Source organism: Halichoeres trimaculatus, unplaced genomic scaffold (genome assembly GCF_033239565.1).
Source record: "Halichoeres trimaculatus isolate MK-OKI-2021-1 unplaced genomic scaffold, fHalTri1.1 fHalTri1_scaffold_4, whole genome shotgun sequence".
In the NCBI taxonomy this organism is placed as follows: Eukaryota; Metazoa; Chordata; class Actinopteri; order Labriformes; family Labridae; genus Halichoeres; species Halichoeres trimaculatus.
The window spans coordinates 33,695,237-33,710,587 of NW_027437182.1; the positions used below are offsets into that span (position 1 = coordinate 33,695,237).

Genomic DNA, 15,351 nt, shown 5'->3' on the forward strand with positions numbered 1-15,351 from the left:
TGGAGCTGAGGCTCTATTCATCACCGTGTTGCCACTCTGTACCATCTCCTTGCTTGTAAGGCGGCAGCTTCTCCTCTGCATCCCACCTTTACAGTCCAATGATCGACGTTTCATGAGAGGCACCTCAAGGTGGGGCTAAATGGTCTTATATTCCCAATCATGTCGCGTAGGCGGAGTCTCCCTCTCATGCTCTTTGCTGTGCTGCTGCCTGCCCAGCCTGTACTGTACATGACAAAAGCAAGAGGATGGAGTGAGTGAGATAAATCCACACCTCTTATTTCTCACACACTTTTTTTTTGTAGGAAGAGAGGGTTTTGGATCACTGCGCCATATTACAAGAACACGGGTCCTACTTCTTGTTAGTAGTAGAAGGAAGCAGCAGCCTATCTCTTTTTACGCACAGCCTACTCCTGTGAAGGCAGCAGCAGCAGTTCAGATCAGATTTCACATTCAGCTCCGACCAGCTGAGAGAGAGGGAGAGCAGGAGGGCTCGTATCTCCGCTTCCCACCACCGATCACCACTTCAGCCCGCCTGAAAAAAAGCGCTTATTGCGAGGAGGAAAACGGTGCACGGCGCAAACAGTGAAGCAGCGCTGGGATTTCCCTCCTTTTTCTTTCCTTTTTATGTATTTTTGCAGGATTTCAACTGCGAGAGCGCCACGCAGAATTAGATAGAGAGCAGCAGAGATGGACGAGCAGCCGAGGTTGATGCACTCTCACACGGGGGTAGGCATGGCAGGGCACCCCGGCCTGCCGCAGCACATGCAGGAAGGCACCGGAGGAACGGACGGCGACGGCAGAAAACAGGACATTGGAGACATTTTACAGCAAATTATGACCATCACGGATCAAAGTCTGGACGAAGCCCAAGCCAGGTAAAAGATATGCTCCGAGGCAGCCTGTGCCTCCTCCTGAGGAGGGGGCGGCGGCAACTGGAGGAGAAGGAAAATAGAAAAAGACGGGGAAAGACGTTTTGCAGAATGTCAAAATTATCTCCTCTGTAGGGAGAGGAATAGATCTCACAGCTTTGTGCTAGAGAGGGAAACAGCGATGGCATGCCTGCAGAGCTCTAGTTTCTTTTCCTGAGGAATAACCGCGCTCCGTGGAGAGAAAATAAAAGTGTGTGGATGTGGGATTTATTTCTGTGACATGCCAGCGTGTCGCCCACTTTGTGTCAATTCACTCAATTTAATAATTCAGTTTGAGTTCATTTATTCATTTATAAAAAAGAAAAAAATGGAGCATAAAAATCTTTAAATGTGAAACTAAAACTCCAGCCTGTCCTTAAAGTGGCTCCACGCTTGTTTACAGCGCGCTGAGCGACAGTAATACAACTTTTCTCTTCTATTTTTACTCCTGATACATAATTCAAGACTTCATCCATCTTGTGGGATCCACTTCAAATTCACTGAAGCTGCAAATGACTGCCAGGAGATTTTATTTTTGTAAAGTTTCTGTGTCACATATTTCAGATTTAATAGCTGGTAAAAATATCTCTCATCTAAAATAAGCAGAAAGGCAAAGCTGTGTGTTTGGGGGACAGTAAATCTGTTGCACATAGCCTGAGACACATGTCATATTTTAATAGTAGTAACTTTTTTTTATTGTGGAATTTATTTTAAAAAAAAAAGTACAAATGCCTCAAATGTGAAAGGCCACACAAACTGTCCCCTGGATGCTATTTATGTTCCTGGCATTTACTCACAAAGCTGCTCTTCTGTTGCAGGAAACATGCTCTGAACTGTCACAGAATGAAGCCAGCTCTGTTCAACGTCTTGTGTGAAATCAAAGAAAAAACAGGTACGGTGGTTTTAATCCTGCACTACGGTCCAAACATGTCTGCACGACATGAGCACATCACTGCACGGAGCATTTTTCACAAATACTGCATGTTGCTTAGATAAACACACACACATGTACACACACACACAAAGAGGCTCTGTTCGGGCTATTTTATCATCAAAGGCTAATTTGCTATTCACACGCTAAAGTCACATAGGAGAACCTGATGTTGGAGATTCAGTCACAACACAATTCAGCATATAAATTTCACTGACATGTAAGACGTGTTTCCTCCTGTAGCGTTTTAACTCTTTCACAATAGGAACTGTGGACAATTACCTTGAGCACTCCTTATCAATTATCGTGTCAAAATATGAATGAGCTTTTTTTTTGATGCTATTGTGGAATAATAGAGAGTTTGGAGCTAAAATTGTCACAAGCACGTTGACGTCTCCCCTTGTGAGTTAACTGTCAAGCGTGGTGAATACGTCTCTTTCTATTCTGTATTGTGTCTCTCTATTAAAGCGGTTGTGAGAAAGCATGTCAGCAGAATAATTGCTAGGAGAGAAAATAACGTAACACAGGAGGCGTAAGTCATGTTTCCAAATCATTTTCCCCGTGACATTTCTGAAATTGGCACAGATAGAATTCAGTGCACTTCAGACTGATAGCGTGCATCTCATCTTTTTTTTATTTCCCTGACTTTAGACTGATGTGCTTCTTCAGGGCTCCTCCAAACTTACACTGTGGAGATATTGAGTTGCCAAAGCAGCGAGAGGCAGCGCTTTCACACTCATTAGTGCATGAAATCAAATGGAGGGATGGAGGATGAGGAAGATTTGGTTTTCATTGTCGCCAGAGTTGCACTTGCTCATACTTGACCTTTGCGGCTGCGTCGACTGGTGTGTGTTTGTGTTGTTTCTCGTGTGTGTGATCCCACCCTCGCTTGGTGCTTTCATGGATGTTTTCATTGAAGTTCACCTCGCTGCCTACCCAGCAGCCCCGGCAGTTTATCTTGAATCGGCCACAGCCTCAGGAGGGAGCGGGGGCCTTTTGAAGCCCGCTGGCTCCCTCGGCTTTTTTTTGTTGTCTTGGTAGGTTTTTTTGGAGGCTGGGGGGCGGAGGGGGGAGTGACACAGTTATGCATAGTGTTTTACTCCCTGGCGCTTCTCGGAGTTCATCCAAAGTTCGGCTCTGCTGAGAGTACAAAGTAACTTGGACCTCTTCCTGTCTGCACACCCATTCTTCTTTCTTTCAGCTGGCAACCTATAAATACAAGGTGCAGCTCACCGAGGTTTACACAGGAGATCTGGTGCTTGTCTCGTGTTAGAAAACTAACACTTTCCTGTTCGCTGTGACAGGAGAAGTGAAAACACTTCTCATTGGATTCAATTTTCCACTAATTCCTCTAAAATCAGAACAGACTTCGAGTCAAATATCATCGCGTATCACACACTTTGCATGCAAACTACAACCAAGCTTTGGAGCCAGCTTTGCATATTTTCCACTTGTTGCTATGTCGATATAAAATCACGCTTCTGACACTTTTTCAACTTCATCAGACTGAAACGGTGCTGTCAGCGTACTTTTTATAATACATGGAGTTTAGAAAAGTGTTTCAACCATCTGTTTCCATTCAGAGACAACATGAAACAACAAAAAACAAGCTAACTCTGAACAGAATATTTGTCTGATTTATTTTCATCCTTAAAACTTGTTAGGGCATCTGTTAAAAATTCAAAAATATTCAAGATTTTTTTTGTACTTTTTATAAATTTCTAATTTCAATTTAGCTTTGTCCTCATAATAATAATAATAATAAAGCTTTAATCCTAATTGGAACAGTCGAGCTCTTCTAATTCTAGCTGTTGTAAATTTGCTGTGATGTGTATTGTAATGTTGGTGTTTAAGTGTGTCATTGTGCTTAAAGGTTTAACCTGAAAGAGCAGCGATACGTCTTGTTTGAATGTTTTACATCCAATAACTGGTTTTCACAGCTTGTTGAGAAAGTCAGCATAGGTTATTTCGTCGTTCGGCGACATGTCTGGTTTTATCAATTTAGTATTTTTAAAAAATGAAACTCGTGTTCCCGTGTCCTCCTTCTGTAGCAGTCGCCGTATGTTCCATTTCCACCTCTTAATATTTCAGACTGAGTGTGCGTGGAGTGTCCGACTCAAACAGCCTCAGCTCCTCTGAAAGCTGTGGTGGAGCCGCTCTAACTTCGTCCCCTCTGAGAGCAGAGAGACGCTGTGTGTTTCCACTGAGCTGCTGTTTGCTTGTGTGTATATTTTCCATCCTCGGCTGTCCCCGCGGAGGCTGACAGCACCTGCAGGACACAATGCCAGTGTTGATCTAGGGCCTGAACTTCTGACCCACTCTGTGTATTTTTACTGGGATGAAGTGAGGGATGGCCAGCAGAAATAATGTGCAGTGTAAACAATCACAACGGTGCAGCGACACCCGGGAGGAAAGGATGAGGAAGGAACGCTCAATTTCAACTTTTTTTTTTTGTTTTATTCTCAAAGACATCGGCTTTGTCTTTACCCCGTTTCATTCCCGGCATATTTGGTTTGTCGTCTTTGCTTTGAAGGAATGCAGCTTTTTAAACCCAGTGTGAGACAATGTGTGTGTGTGCGTTACAGTGCATTCCTGTGAGGACATGAAGCATTAAACCTGGAAGAAATATTAATTATATTATTCATAATGTGGAAGGAAGCCAAAAACAGCAGGTCTCGTCTGTGTTAGCGTTTGTCCTAGCAACAGCAGGGCGCTCAAAGGTTCTCGCAGAGACTTTCCAAAAATAAATCCAACCGATCTGACTGCTCTGCTGTTAGCCCGTGAAACTTCATCCTTGAACTAACTGAGTTTAAGGAGTGCAAAGATAGAGATCGTAAAAATATGAAACATCTTAATCCAGGCCTTTGATTTCTGTGTGCAACCTGTGAAAGGCCACAGATATCTCCCTGAGGTGGACTGTTTCTCCTCGGTCGTCAGCATCAGGTTTTGTATGATTGATGAAAAGACCTCTTTAGATAAGCAAATGCTTGACAAACTGATTTGTAAAATGAGCTGGCTTGACCTCTGTAAACACTTCACCAACATCATAAATCTGCAGCAGTGTCAAACAAAACCACTCCTTGACTGAGCTGCTCGCTAAATGTGCTGCTCTGACTCGCTGTTTAATTTTTTTCCTCTCAACCTCAACAAAAGGCCAGCTTTCTTGTGGCCCGTGTTTGTGTAGTGTTGGGTTTCAAGCCTTGGGGATCCTCCATTTATAAAAATGACTAGCAGAGTGATGTAATGTTATTTTTTGAAGGGTGAAAATAGGGTGTTTTACAGAGGGCAGCCGAGGAGTGTTTGACAGGATGAAATGAGCCAGAGGTCTGATTATGGAAGGTGCATGGAAGCTCACACTACATTGACTTGTCAGCCCATTCAGAGTCTTGGCATCTGCCTATTTGTATTACAGAGGCTGAAGTCAGATCAGCTCTCACGTCACCGTCTGAACACTTTGAGGCAGCCTTCACGGTGATCAGGTACGATTTCAAATATACTGCACTCTGGAAAACTATTACTACTTGTGTTTAAGGCTGTGTGCAGAAAGTAATCTGCCAATGACTTCAACACAATTAATTAAAGTCATATATCTTTAGTCTTTTAGACATATCACAGTTCATACTTACTCTGTCAGTTAATCTGTCTTTTTTCTCTTTTAATGGATGCTTTGAGTGTTTTTTTATGACATTAAAAACTGATGATGCTTTATTTTAGGAACTTAATGAATTGTACATTTATGTGAAAAACACATTTCTAGTTAGTCTTCCCACATGTCAAACAGAGAGCAGCAGAAAATGCTCACGTACTTGAACTATTTGTGAAACTGGAGCATTTATTGTACTCCACAAATTACTTAAACCACAAAACTAAACTATGACTTATTAAATCAACACATTTGGCAACATTTTCTGCCAGACTTTAAAATATATATATAGAAAATAAACATATAATTATTGAAAAAGTCAGAGAAAATGGGGAACTTCATATAATCATTTTTGCCCTTTTCTGCAGGATCAAAAACATCAGTACTCACGTTAGCTAGCAGCTTCTTTACATCTGTGCAGATACAGACAATAGGCAAAAACGTAAACAACACAGAAACTGATTTTTCTTTTAGTAAATTTAACACTATTTTACTGTAATATCTGCAGTACCTTAATGAGAAAAGGTATTTTGAGTGTATTTCTGCAAGCAGCAAAGGATTTGGGGGGAAAATATGCTGTAAACTTTTATAGTTAATTGATGTAAAATTTGCAGCAACCTTTTCATAGTGTAGCACAATGAATGAAAGACATGATGGTGAAAGTAAATGTCAATATGAAGCATTATTCTATAAAAAGTGATATTCAACGGTCGTCTCATAAGCTGATACTTGGTTAGCCAATAGTGGGCGTATCGATTCTGAGGTATCGATAAATCGATCCTCACATGCTATGCATTTGAGGATCGATCACTCAAAGAAGGTATTGATATTAATGAATAAATGAGAAATAAAAGCATGCGTGTCACTTCCGATATGTCTAGAATAACTTACTCCAATGTTTTGTACTGACACCCACTCGGCAGCATACAATTAAACCTGTCCATCCTTGTCATGTGACCAGAAGTGTGTCGACTGCACTTCAGTGTTTTTAGCCTGCTAGCAAAACTGTGTTCTGCGGCTGCACGTGTCTGGAATGAGTGGAGCATGGTGTAAGCAAACTTTTCCCCCGTGAACAACTAGAGCAAAGTGTTGTCTGTGAAGCAACACAAGCATTTTTTTTTTAAACCTGAACACCTGTTTTATAACTATTTTTTCAAGAAAAACATAAAACATAAAAATGTATAGTTTATGTTTTACTTGACATTTTCATTTATTTTTTGTATGACTATTTGTGTTTTATTTGTTTTTGTTTTTTTAATTAATATTTATGTCAATTAGTTAGATTTATGTTTATTTTTTATGTTATTGGATTTTTTATAAAGGAAACCAAATGTTATTCATATTCAAGCTGTTAAGCGACAATATTTGTCAAAACACTTTAATAAAAAACAAAACAAAGCAAAGCAAAACCAAACAAAAAACTTAAGTTAAGTATCTGTATTCGAAACATAAAAAGTGTGGTATGGCCCAGCACTATTAGACATCAGAAATATTCTTAAAAACCTACAAATTTAGTTTTTTTTTTAAAATATACTCATTGTGCATCTTTAGTTTTGCATTATTTCCTCATGATCTCATAAATTGTTTTGTCTCTGTAGTTCTCAATTCAGGCTTCAAAGGTCAAAGGTGACCTCTTTTGATTTCTTCACACACTCAGTGATGAAGTTGCAGCCCTGATGGTGTAATAAAAGCTAAAAAGACTCGTTGCTGATCAAATTTAATCTGAAAGGTTACACAGGCAGCAAAATCCTCTGCTAGCATCTCTTTGTTTCCAGGTGATGTAGAGATCCGCTCTGCTGGCGAATGTCGTGTCACAGCGGGCCGTTCTCCTCCCGCTGTCTCCCGTTGGACGCAGAGCAGACTCTGATTCGTGCAGCAGCTTTTGTCTCTCTCTGATCCTTCCTCCTCGATGCTGATACAGCAGCATTCAGGGGGGGAGAGAAATGCCAAGCTCGCCACCACAGCTGTTTCCCCAATCTCTCTGCTTAATCATCCACTGAAAGAGAGCGCTCCAAGACTGAAAACAACCCAGAGAAAAAATGTTGTTTTGATTAAGCGGCATCAGGCATGAGCTGACTTTTGACTGTCTGATGCAGAAACATGATTACAGACTGGTGTGTGAGTGACGGCGTTGTAAATGGTGTGTTAATACCATTACCGTATAGAACAATGTGCTTACATTATACATTATGCAAATTGTCAGTCGCCTAATTGATACATGTTAATCATATTAAGGAGCTTAATTATAAGAATCTTACTGTGCTGCCATTTGTTAATTAACACTGACATCACACGAACAAGGAAGTGATCTATTTTTATCAAGAAGTTTCTCCTCCGTGCTGTAGTCAGAGTCCTTTTTGAAAGAGAGGCAGGATTATCTTGTTTTTCTATTTTTAACGGATGTATTTTTCAGGATTTCCTGAACTGATGCTTGCTTCTTTTCCTCTTCCCCTGAAGCCCACTGGATGCATTTTGTAGAAAAATTACATTAAGCTCCGAGCAGCCCTGCAAGTGCGGAGATTACAGACTGAAGGCAAGATCCAAGTCGACTTGTAAAAGAGCGTGAGACTCCATCTTTTACCTGAATGTCGACTCCTGCGCCCTCCGCTCTGCCTAAATATCACTGTTCTGCCATTTACCTCCTTCACGGCTCTCTTTGCAATCTCGCTCCCTGCAGGTTTGGTCTGCCTTTTTTTTTTTTTTTTTTTTGCACCGGTCTCCTTAATATGTTACGAATTTAATCAAGTCTGCAAATTTGTTATGCACGTTAAATTGAACATGCAATGGCACATTTGAATGTGGTTGCCATACCAACCCCCCAGGAGTTCATTTTCTATAATGTAGTGTTTGGAATCTCATTTCCTCCACTTTCCCCCGCTGCTACTTGCAGACGCCACCTCCAGGCTTGACTGTATGTTCACTATGAAAGAAGCTTGGCTGCCACGGCTCTCAAACACTGGAGGGAGGGAGAAAGAAAGGAGGGAGAGGCCTCTCTCCACGTAGTGGAAATGACACAAATTAATATACACTACTTAAACCAGACCAAGATTAATGGTTCCCTTTCGCTGCAGCTTAGTCCCACTGTCAGTTGCCGGGTGCTCGTTGGACAAAATCAACACTAATCAACATTTATTCCACTTTTGCCCTGGGCTCTCAGGAGTCTGGCAGGACTGCGTGCCCCCCCCTCCTCCTCCCTTCCCTCCCAGCAATCCACCCCTCCCTTCGTCCGTCTCGCTACGCTTTTCACCTCTCATCCAGCTCCTCCATACATCACCCTCCTCACACCGCGCGGCTCCTCTGAGGAGAGTGCGCCCCCTCCTATCAGGCCACATTAGAGTCATGATAGATTTTCTCTTTTCATTTGCATCTGATATTTAACACAGCAAAGCAGTTGCTCTGTCACTTTACAGTACAAGTGTGTGAGTGTGTGTGTGTGGGTATGTATGAATCTGTGTGTGCGTGTTCTCACTCTGTAATCTTATCTGCACTCAGTCTCCTCTGCATTATGAGAAACAGGATATGCATGTGTGCAGAGAATTCACCCAACACTTCATTTTCTGAAAGAAGCATTTAAAAATATCTGAATTACAAGCAGCTGCTTTAGGACTAAGATATCACCGGAGCTAAATTTCCAGTAGCATAAATATTCTTTATTTTTCTGCGAGCAGCTTCATCCACAGATCTGCTGACTCTTTTTCTGCCTCACGGAGCAACATTAAGCGTCCTGTGAAGGCTCATTATTGGCCGAGCTAATGCAGGTCCCAATTCCACTGCTGCTCCTCATCTCATTGTCATTCCAGCAGCTCAATAAAAACATGCTAAGAGGCGACACTTATTGAGAAATATGCCTGCAATTAAACAGTGTGTATATCTGTAACTTTTAACGCACGGTAAATGAAGATCACACTGTTCCTTCAGAAAATGAGGACTGCATCATTGAGTCACATCAGCGATGATGACGATGTGAGGAAACCAGGTTCAGACTAATTATGAGCTGGAATGCAATGGAAGAGAAATACACCGCAGGTTTTTTTTTATGGCACTAAAAATTGGAATGCAAAAGACGTGAGGTCAGGGGGACATGCAAATTATTTAGCTCTTAATCCACCTACATTTTTTATGAATGTGGAGAATACTTAAAGAAGTATACGCTCTATTCTTTTTAGATCTCAGGTAAAATTCTTATGGTGAGTTCGCTGATACTCTGCATGAGAGTCTGTGCATTGTTACCTCTGTATTTTAGCAATAATATAAAATTCTGTGATGCAAAACACATTTTCAAAATCCACTCTATCTAGTTTCTTATTATATCCCTACTACAGCGAAGTAATACTGCTTTATACAGATGCTACTTTTGGCTCAAAAATGATCATTTCTCTTAATTTTCAAAAACACTTAAGCTTTGGTTGATGACATGTTTTCTCCAATTTTCATCCATCACCTTAATCTGTCACTAAAAAAAGAAAAATCACTTTAGGTTTTATTTTTAGTTCCATTTCCTGATAAATTTCCTGATGTTATCTGGCAGGATACTGTTCAGACAAGGCTCTGTCTGTGTTTCTAAAATCTGATAACTGCTCAGAAAAAGCGGGGGGAAAAGTATGAGAAGTAAAATTTGAAATAATTTGAGTGTTTTATGTGTGAGTGTTTTAATCCAATGAGGGATGCTTCTTACACGTTTGTTTGTGGCACAGTCAGTCTGTTCTGGACAAACGTCTTCTCCTGTCCCCTTCACTTACACAGAAGGGAGCCATGCTGAACTGACAACTATAACACAGGCCACGTGGGTAACATGAGTAGAGGAAGTATTGTCAGCTCAACGCCACGCTGGCTTTAAAATGCATCGGCTTACAGTGACCTAAACTCACTGAAATGACACGAGGACCACGAATGAACCCAGTAACACCAGTTCAAAATCAGTGCATTTGACAGCATCTTTGTTTTTTTTTTGTTTTTTTTTTAAATACATATTGAGTAATTTTCAATTATCAGTTAACAACTCATCTGTAGTAAGAGTTTGGGATGGGTACTGAATTCAGTACTTTTATAGATCCCGACCAAATTTTGTCTGTAGAATTCAATAAGTAATAAACGGATCTTGATGAAATTTTCAGGAAATGTTCAAAATGGGGTAATGAAGAAGTGATTACATTTTTAGGGTGATTCAGGTCACCGTCTGGTTCCAGGATTTTTATTTAAGGATTTTTTATCATTGTGAGAAAGGGCTGTTTTCACCATATGTGTATATAACTCCACATTAAATGGTCGGATTGCTTTGCAAAACAATAAAAGACAAGGTCACCATAATTTCTGACAGATGTAAAAGTACGATCCAGATCCTGCCAGTATTCTGGATACTAAGATCCAGAATATGAAATATGTACTGGGTAGGGATGCACGATATTGGATTTTTGGCGATATCCGATATGCCGATATATCGAAACCCCTTTTGGCCGATACCGATACGGATAATCACAAGTTTGTATGTTTTTTTTTTCACTGTAAAGAAAGCTAAGTCTATCCTGTACTGGAGTTTATATGTTACTCTTATTGTGACGATCTTATTTGTTTAAGAAACACACATAAAATAAGACAAAAACATTTGATGTTACCATAGATAAGAAATTGATTATTTTTCAAACTCAAGACATTCAGTATTGAAATACAGAAAAATAATTTCTTTAGATTACATGAACTTTAAATGTACAATGCATTTTTAAACATAACCAAGTTGCATTTGATTATTTTAGAGCTACTGTAACAACCTGGTGACAGACACAGAGCTCTGCAGTGCAAATAAATGAAGTGCTACATTTTATTTAAGGAGCTTATTTTTCAGATGGAAAATAATAATAATCCTAACTGAATAGCACCTTATCGGTTGTGCTTATCGGCAAAAATTTTCATATCTGCTGATACCGATAAACATGTTTTTAAGCTTTTATCAGCCGATACAGATATTGTGCCGATAATATCGTGCATCCCTAGTACTGGGTCATCAAAATTTTTAACACTACCAGGAAACAAACTATCGTACAAACCTGCAACTAACACCAAATTGTAGCAGACAGTCTGCTGAAAGGAAGTATAACATTAAAGTAGGACTCAAGTGTTGGTGACAATGGAAATATGCTTGGCTGAGGTCTGTGCTCTCTGAGTGTTTTTCCAGTTATATCTGGAGTGTTTATGTGTATATTTTATTTTCTACAGGCTCTGACAATTACTGCTGTAACACAACAATTTGACAGTTTGGCATCAATAAAGTGTTCCTATTCTATTCTAAATGTTACCATGCTTTGGTTCCTAAATGCATCCTTGTGACTGTGAGGGAGTGGAAGAATAGGTGATTTTTCATGGTGGACATGAACTCAGCATTGCAAGTTTATATGTTAAGAAATTAATATGTTGAATAGAAATACTTTAAGATTTTTATTATTTAACAAATTAATATTTTTTACCACATAAACACACAAAAGTACCCAAATTTGGTGCCGTTGAGCACCGATACCGATTGCCAGTTACTGAGCATTAGTACCATACCCTTTTAAATGTGAAAGGTACCCATCCCTAGTAAAAGGGCATGAATTCATAAATGTAGCATGCTAAGATTTCCTACATCTAGCTGTGTTGTCTCTGCAGCTTGTGACTGTTTAGGATGTGCTGGATCCCTTCCAGCATGCACTGGGCAGAAGCCAGGGAAACACCCTAAAGTCCGTCACAGCAGCTTCAGATTTAATCCCTGCCCTGTAATCCGAGGTGGGCTCCCCCTCCTTTGGTTTCCAGTTTGCATGTTTGCTTTGTTCCTCTCTGAAGATGAAAATGTGCAAACAGCTGATGCTTCTTTTCCTGCTTTGCCAGAATATTCAGCGCTATGTTGTCCATCTCGTAGCTTTGCATGGCCAGAGGCATTGTCGCGGCACCAACTGGCCTCATTGAAGTGACACCCGGTGCTTTGTCAGCTTTGTGTCTCAGGTGCCAACCTGCACGTCCCAAAATAAACTGTCATGCAATGTGGCAGCACAGAAAAATGTAGGAGCATGTTGTGGGGCCCTGCCCCCCTTCCTCTGAAAGGAAACAAATGTTCCATAGCAGAAATGCATTGTGGTTTTGGATGCCTTCCCAGCTCCGACACCAGCAACATGGTAGGGAACTTAAAGCTCAGAGTGTGATCGTCTGCAGGAGCAGCAGGGGTCACAGCAGGTGGGATCACATAACTTAGAGTTTTTCTGCATCAACGGAGCCTTTTATTCACTTTTTAGTGATTTCAATCCACTCTGGACCTGTTCGATCCTGACAGCTCTTTGTTATTTGCAGACATCCTCCTCCAGAAATAGCTTATGCTTACTGTAGTTAGCTCCTCTTCCTGTTTTATAAATGGTGTGTCATTTTCTCTCTGCGGTGCAACATTACACCAGCGGAGCAAACGGAGGATGTGCTCTTGGTTGAAGTCACTTTCAGGCTGATGTCAGGAAGTTGGAAAGGGTGAGCATGTGGAAAGTCACACGCAGGGACTCCTCGCCGACCTCCAAGCTGTAACCACTGGCTGAATATATCTGCCCTGCTGGGTTTGGCTCAGGGCGTGTGATTCCTGTTGGATCTCAGCGTGGCCTGTGCGCTCTATAGCTGCCATGACATTTTTATGACTAGTGGACTGAGGTAAAGGTGGGAGGCACAAAGGCTTGAAATGGAAGTTCAGCCCTCACCTCCAGAAGCTAATGAGGAACCAGGAGCTAATCATGCAGACAAAGGGAAGGACTGTCACTGGACAAGGACAGAGGCCATAAAGATGTTTCACTGGAGCTGGAGAGCAGGCGATTGAGCAAGAACTGGACCTGTTAGGACTCATCTTAGACCTTTGCTGCTTCATTCAAGCAGGGGAATAAAAATGCTGCTAAGTTTGTATTCAGTGGTGCAAAGCAATGATTGCAACAAATAAAAACTAGCATGTAGCAGTGTAGTTTTGGAATGAATATGTTTTTTTATACAACACCAAAAAATTAAAAAAACAACTCCCCCCCCCAAAAAAAAATAAATAAATAAAATAAAATAAAAAAATATTAAAAAAATAAATCATAGTGTGATTTTTTTGGAAGATGCAGTGATTGTAATAAAACACTTAAAGATATTATGTTGGTTTCTAAAATGTATTTTGATCTGAAAAAAAACAAACAAAAACTGTGCTGGTGGCTAACATTTAGCAGCATTAGCTACATCACTGTATTACTTAAAGCTCCAGTAAGGTTTTTTTTTAATGGTTATCGCCTCTCTTTATTGATAAAGCTAACATACATGACCAACGGGTAGGCCTGGGTTAAAAAATAAAGATGTGTATCAGGAAATAACTTTTCCTTGGTAGAAATATACGACATGGTCGATAGAATTTCATTCATTCATTTTATCAATAAATTTTAAAAGAAACCCCCTCCCTTTTTTTTCAGGCCTGGGAATATACAAATACTAGCACGTTTGAGTGATTACCAATTCGTTACTGACAAGTTGGAGTAAGAGCATTCAATCATTTTGTAGGCTTAACATTAGGGATGGAACGGTTCACCAAATTCACAATTCAGATCTTATCATGGTTTTATGGTCACGTCTTTGAATTTAGTGTACGGTGTTGTCTTTTTATCCATGAATACCATATATTCTGAAACTCCACTGTTATTATTTTTATAATCCTCTGTCTTTTCATTTTAAGTCATGTAAAACTTGAAAGAATGAGGTAGTTTGCCTTTTGATACATGGTTGAAACTGGGTGAGATGTTGCTAGTTTCAACATATCAACTCTTCACTAAGGAAGGTTGCTATTGGCTGTCCCTGAAGTCATGTAAAGTCGCTAAATGACACCATTGCCATGATAGGCCATTAGTGTGCTATTGTCATGGACACTGTAGGAGAGAGAAATAGCGTGGGAGAGACAGAAAGCAGGTAAAAAAAACAACAACAAAAAACAGGTAAGTTTAGAACAAAAAAAAAAACTTTGTTTTGTCGGTTCTTCTTTATTTTAACGTGAAATATCAACTGTCCTCCTTTATTGGAAATTTTGAACCAACAAAAGTGACCTAAAAGGGATAAGCACATGCACCATTCATTTGTGTAAAGTTGTCTGCTCTGGCTGCAGCTGGGAGGGACCACTTTGAGTAAAGAGGACTTGTCTACCTGTGAGTGATTTGGATAGGGGGCGGAGCTTACGGCAGCGCCTGCTGCTTGTAGAACAGAGTAAGATCAAGACATGTTTTCACATCAGAGTCCAAACTCCAGAAAAGTTGTTAGATTTGTCTTTAGATTTTTTTTGGGGAAAAAAAAAAAAACAAGTTAGTGAATAAAGCAACAAAGGTCTCCAAGTTGGCAACACTCAGTTGTTTTATCCACCTCTTCTTACCGCTGTTATCATTGCTGACATTAAATCCAAAGTGCCCTCATACAGCAGAACGATACAATGCTACAGGCATATCCTTTAATTCTGACTGTTTTTCTACGCTTGCCATGTCCACAACTATCCTGCTGTACTCCTTCGCCTCACTTGCTTGTGCACATGATCGGAACCAATACATACTGCAAAGCAAGGCGTAAACAAATATAGAAAGAATGAAGGAACTGGATCTGAACGATACACGTGCTCCGAACTAAGTAAGGTTAACCAAAGTTTGGATTATTTTCATGAACAGGCCCATCCCTACTGAACCTACCCTCCAGTTTGTGAAAGAAACCATCAGAATATAACTGATTCATGGATATCACAGATTACTGGTATGTATTAACATTCAACAAGCCAGTGTAAAATTATTTTTTAAAAGTTCCACAGTCTCAAAGTGTAAAAATGAAATAAAATGTACACTAATTCGGTGAATAACGTTTATCTATGACAA

The 15,351-nt window shown here is 40.2% G+C and overlaps 1 protein-coding gene across 2 annotated transcripts in view; it reads left to right on the forward strand.

Moving 5' to 3' along the window:
- The first annotated feature begins 217 nt into the window (after positions 1-217).
- LOC141788967 (pre-B-cell leukemia transcription factor 1-like) overlaps positions 218-15,351 on the forward strand; it is an 80,204-nt gene continuing 65,070 nt past the window's right edge. For both annotated transcript variants that reach the window (XM_074668190.1, XM_074668191.1), the window contains exons 1-2: positions 218-875; positions 1,727-1,800. In XM_074668190.1, the coding sequence (XP_074524291.1) occupies positions 688-875; positions 1,727-1,800 (262 nt within the window). In that variant the 5' untranslated portion in view covers positions 218-687. The remainder of the gene's footprint in view (positions 876-1,726; positions 1,801-15,351) is intronic.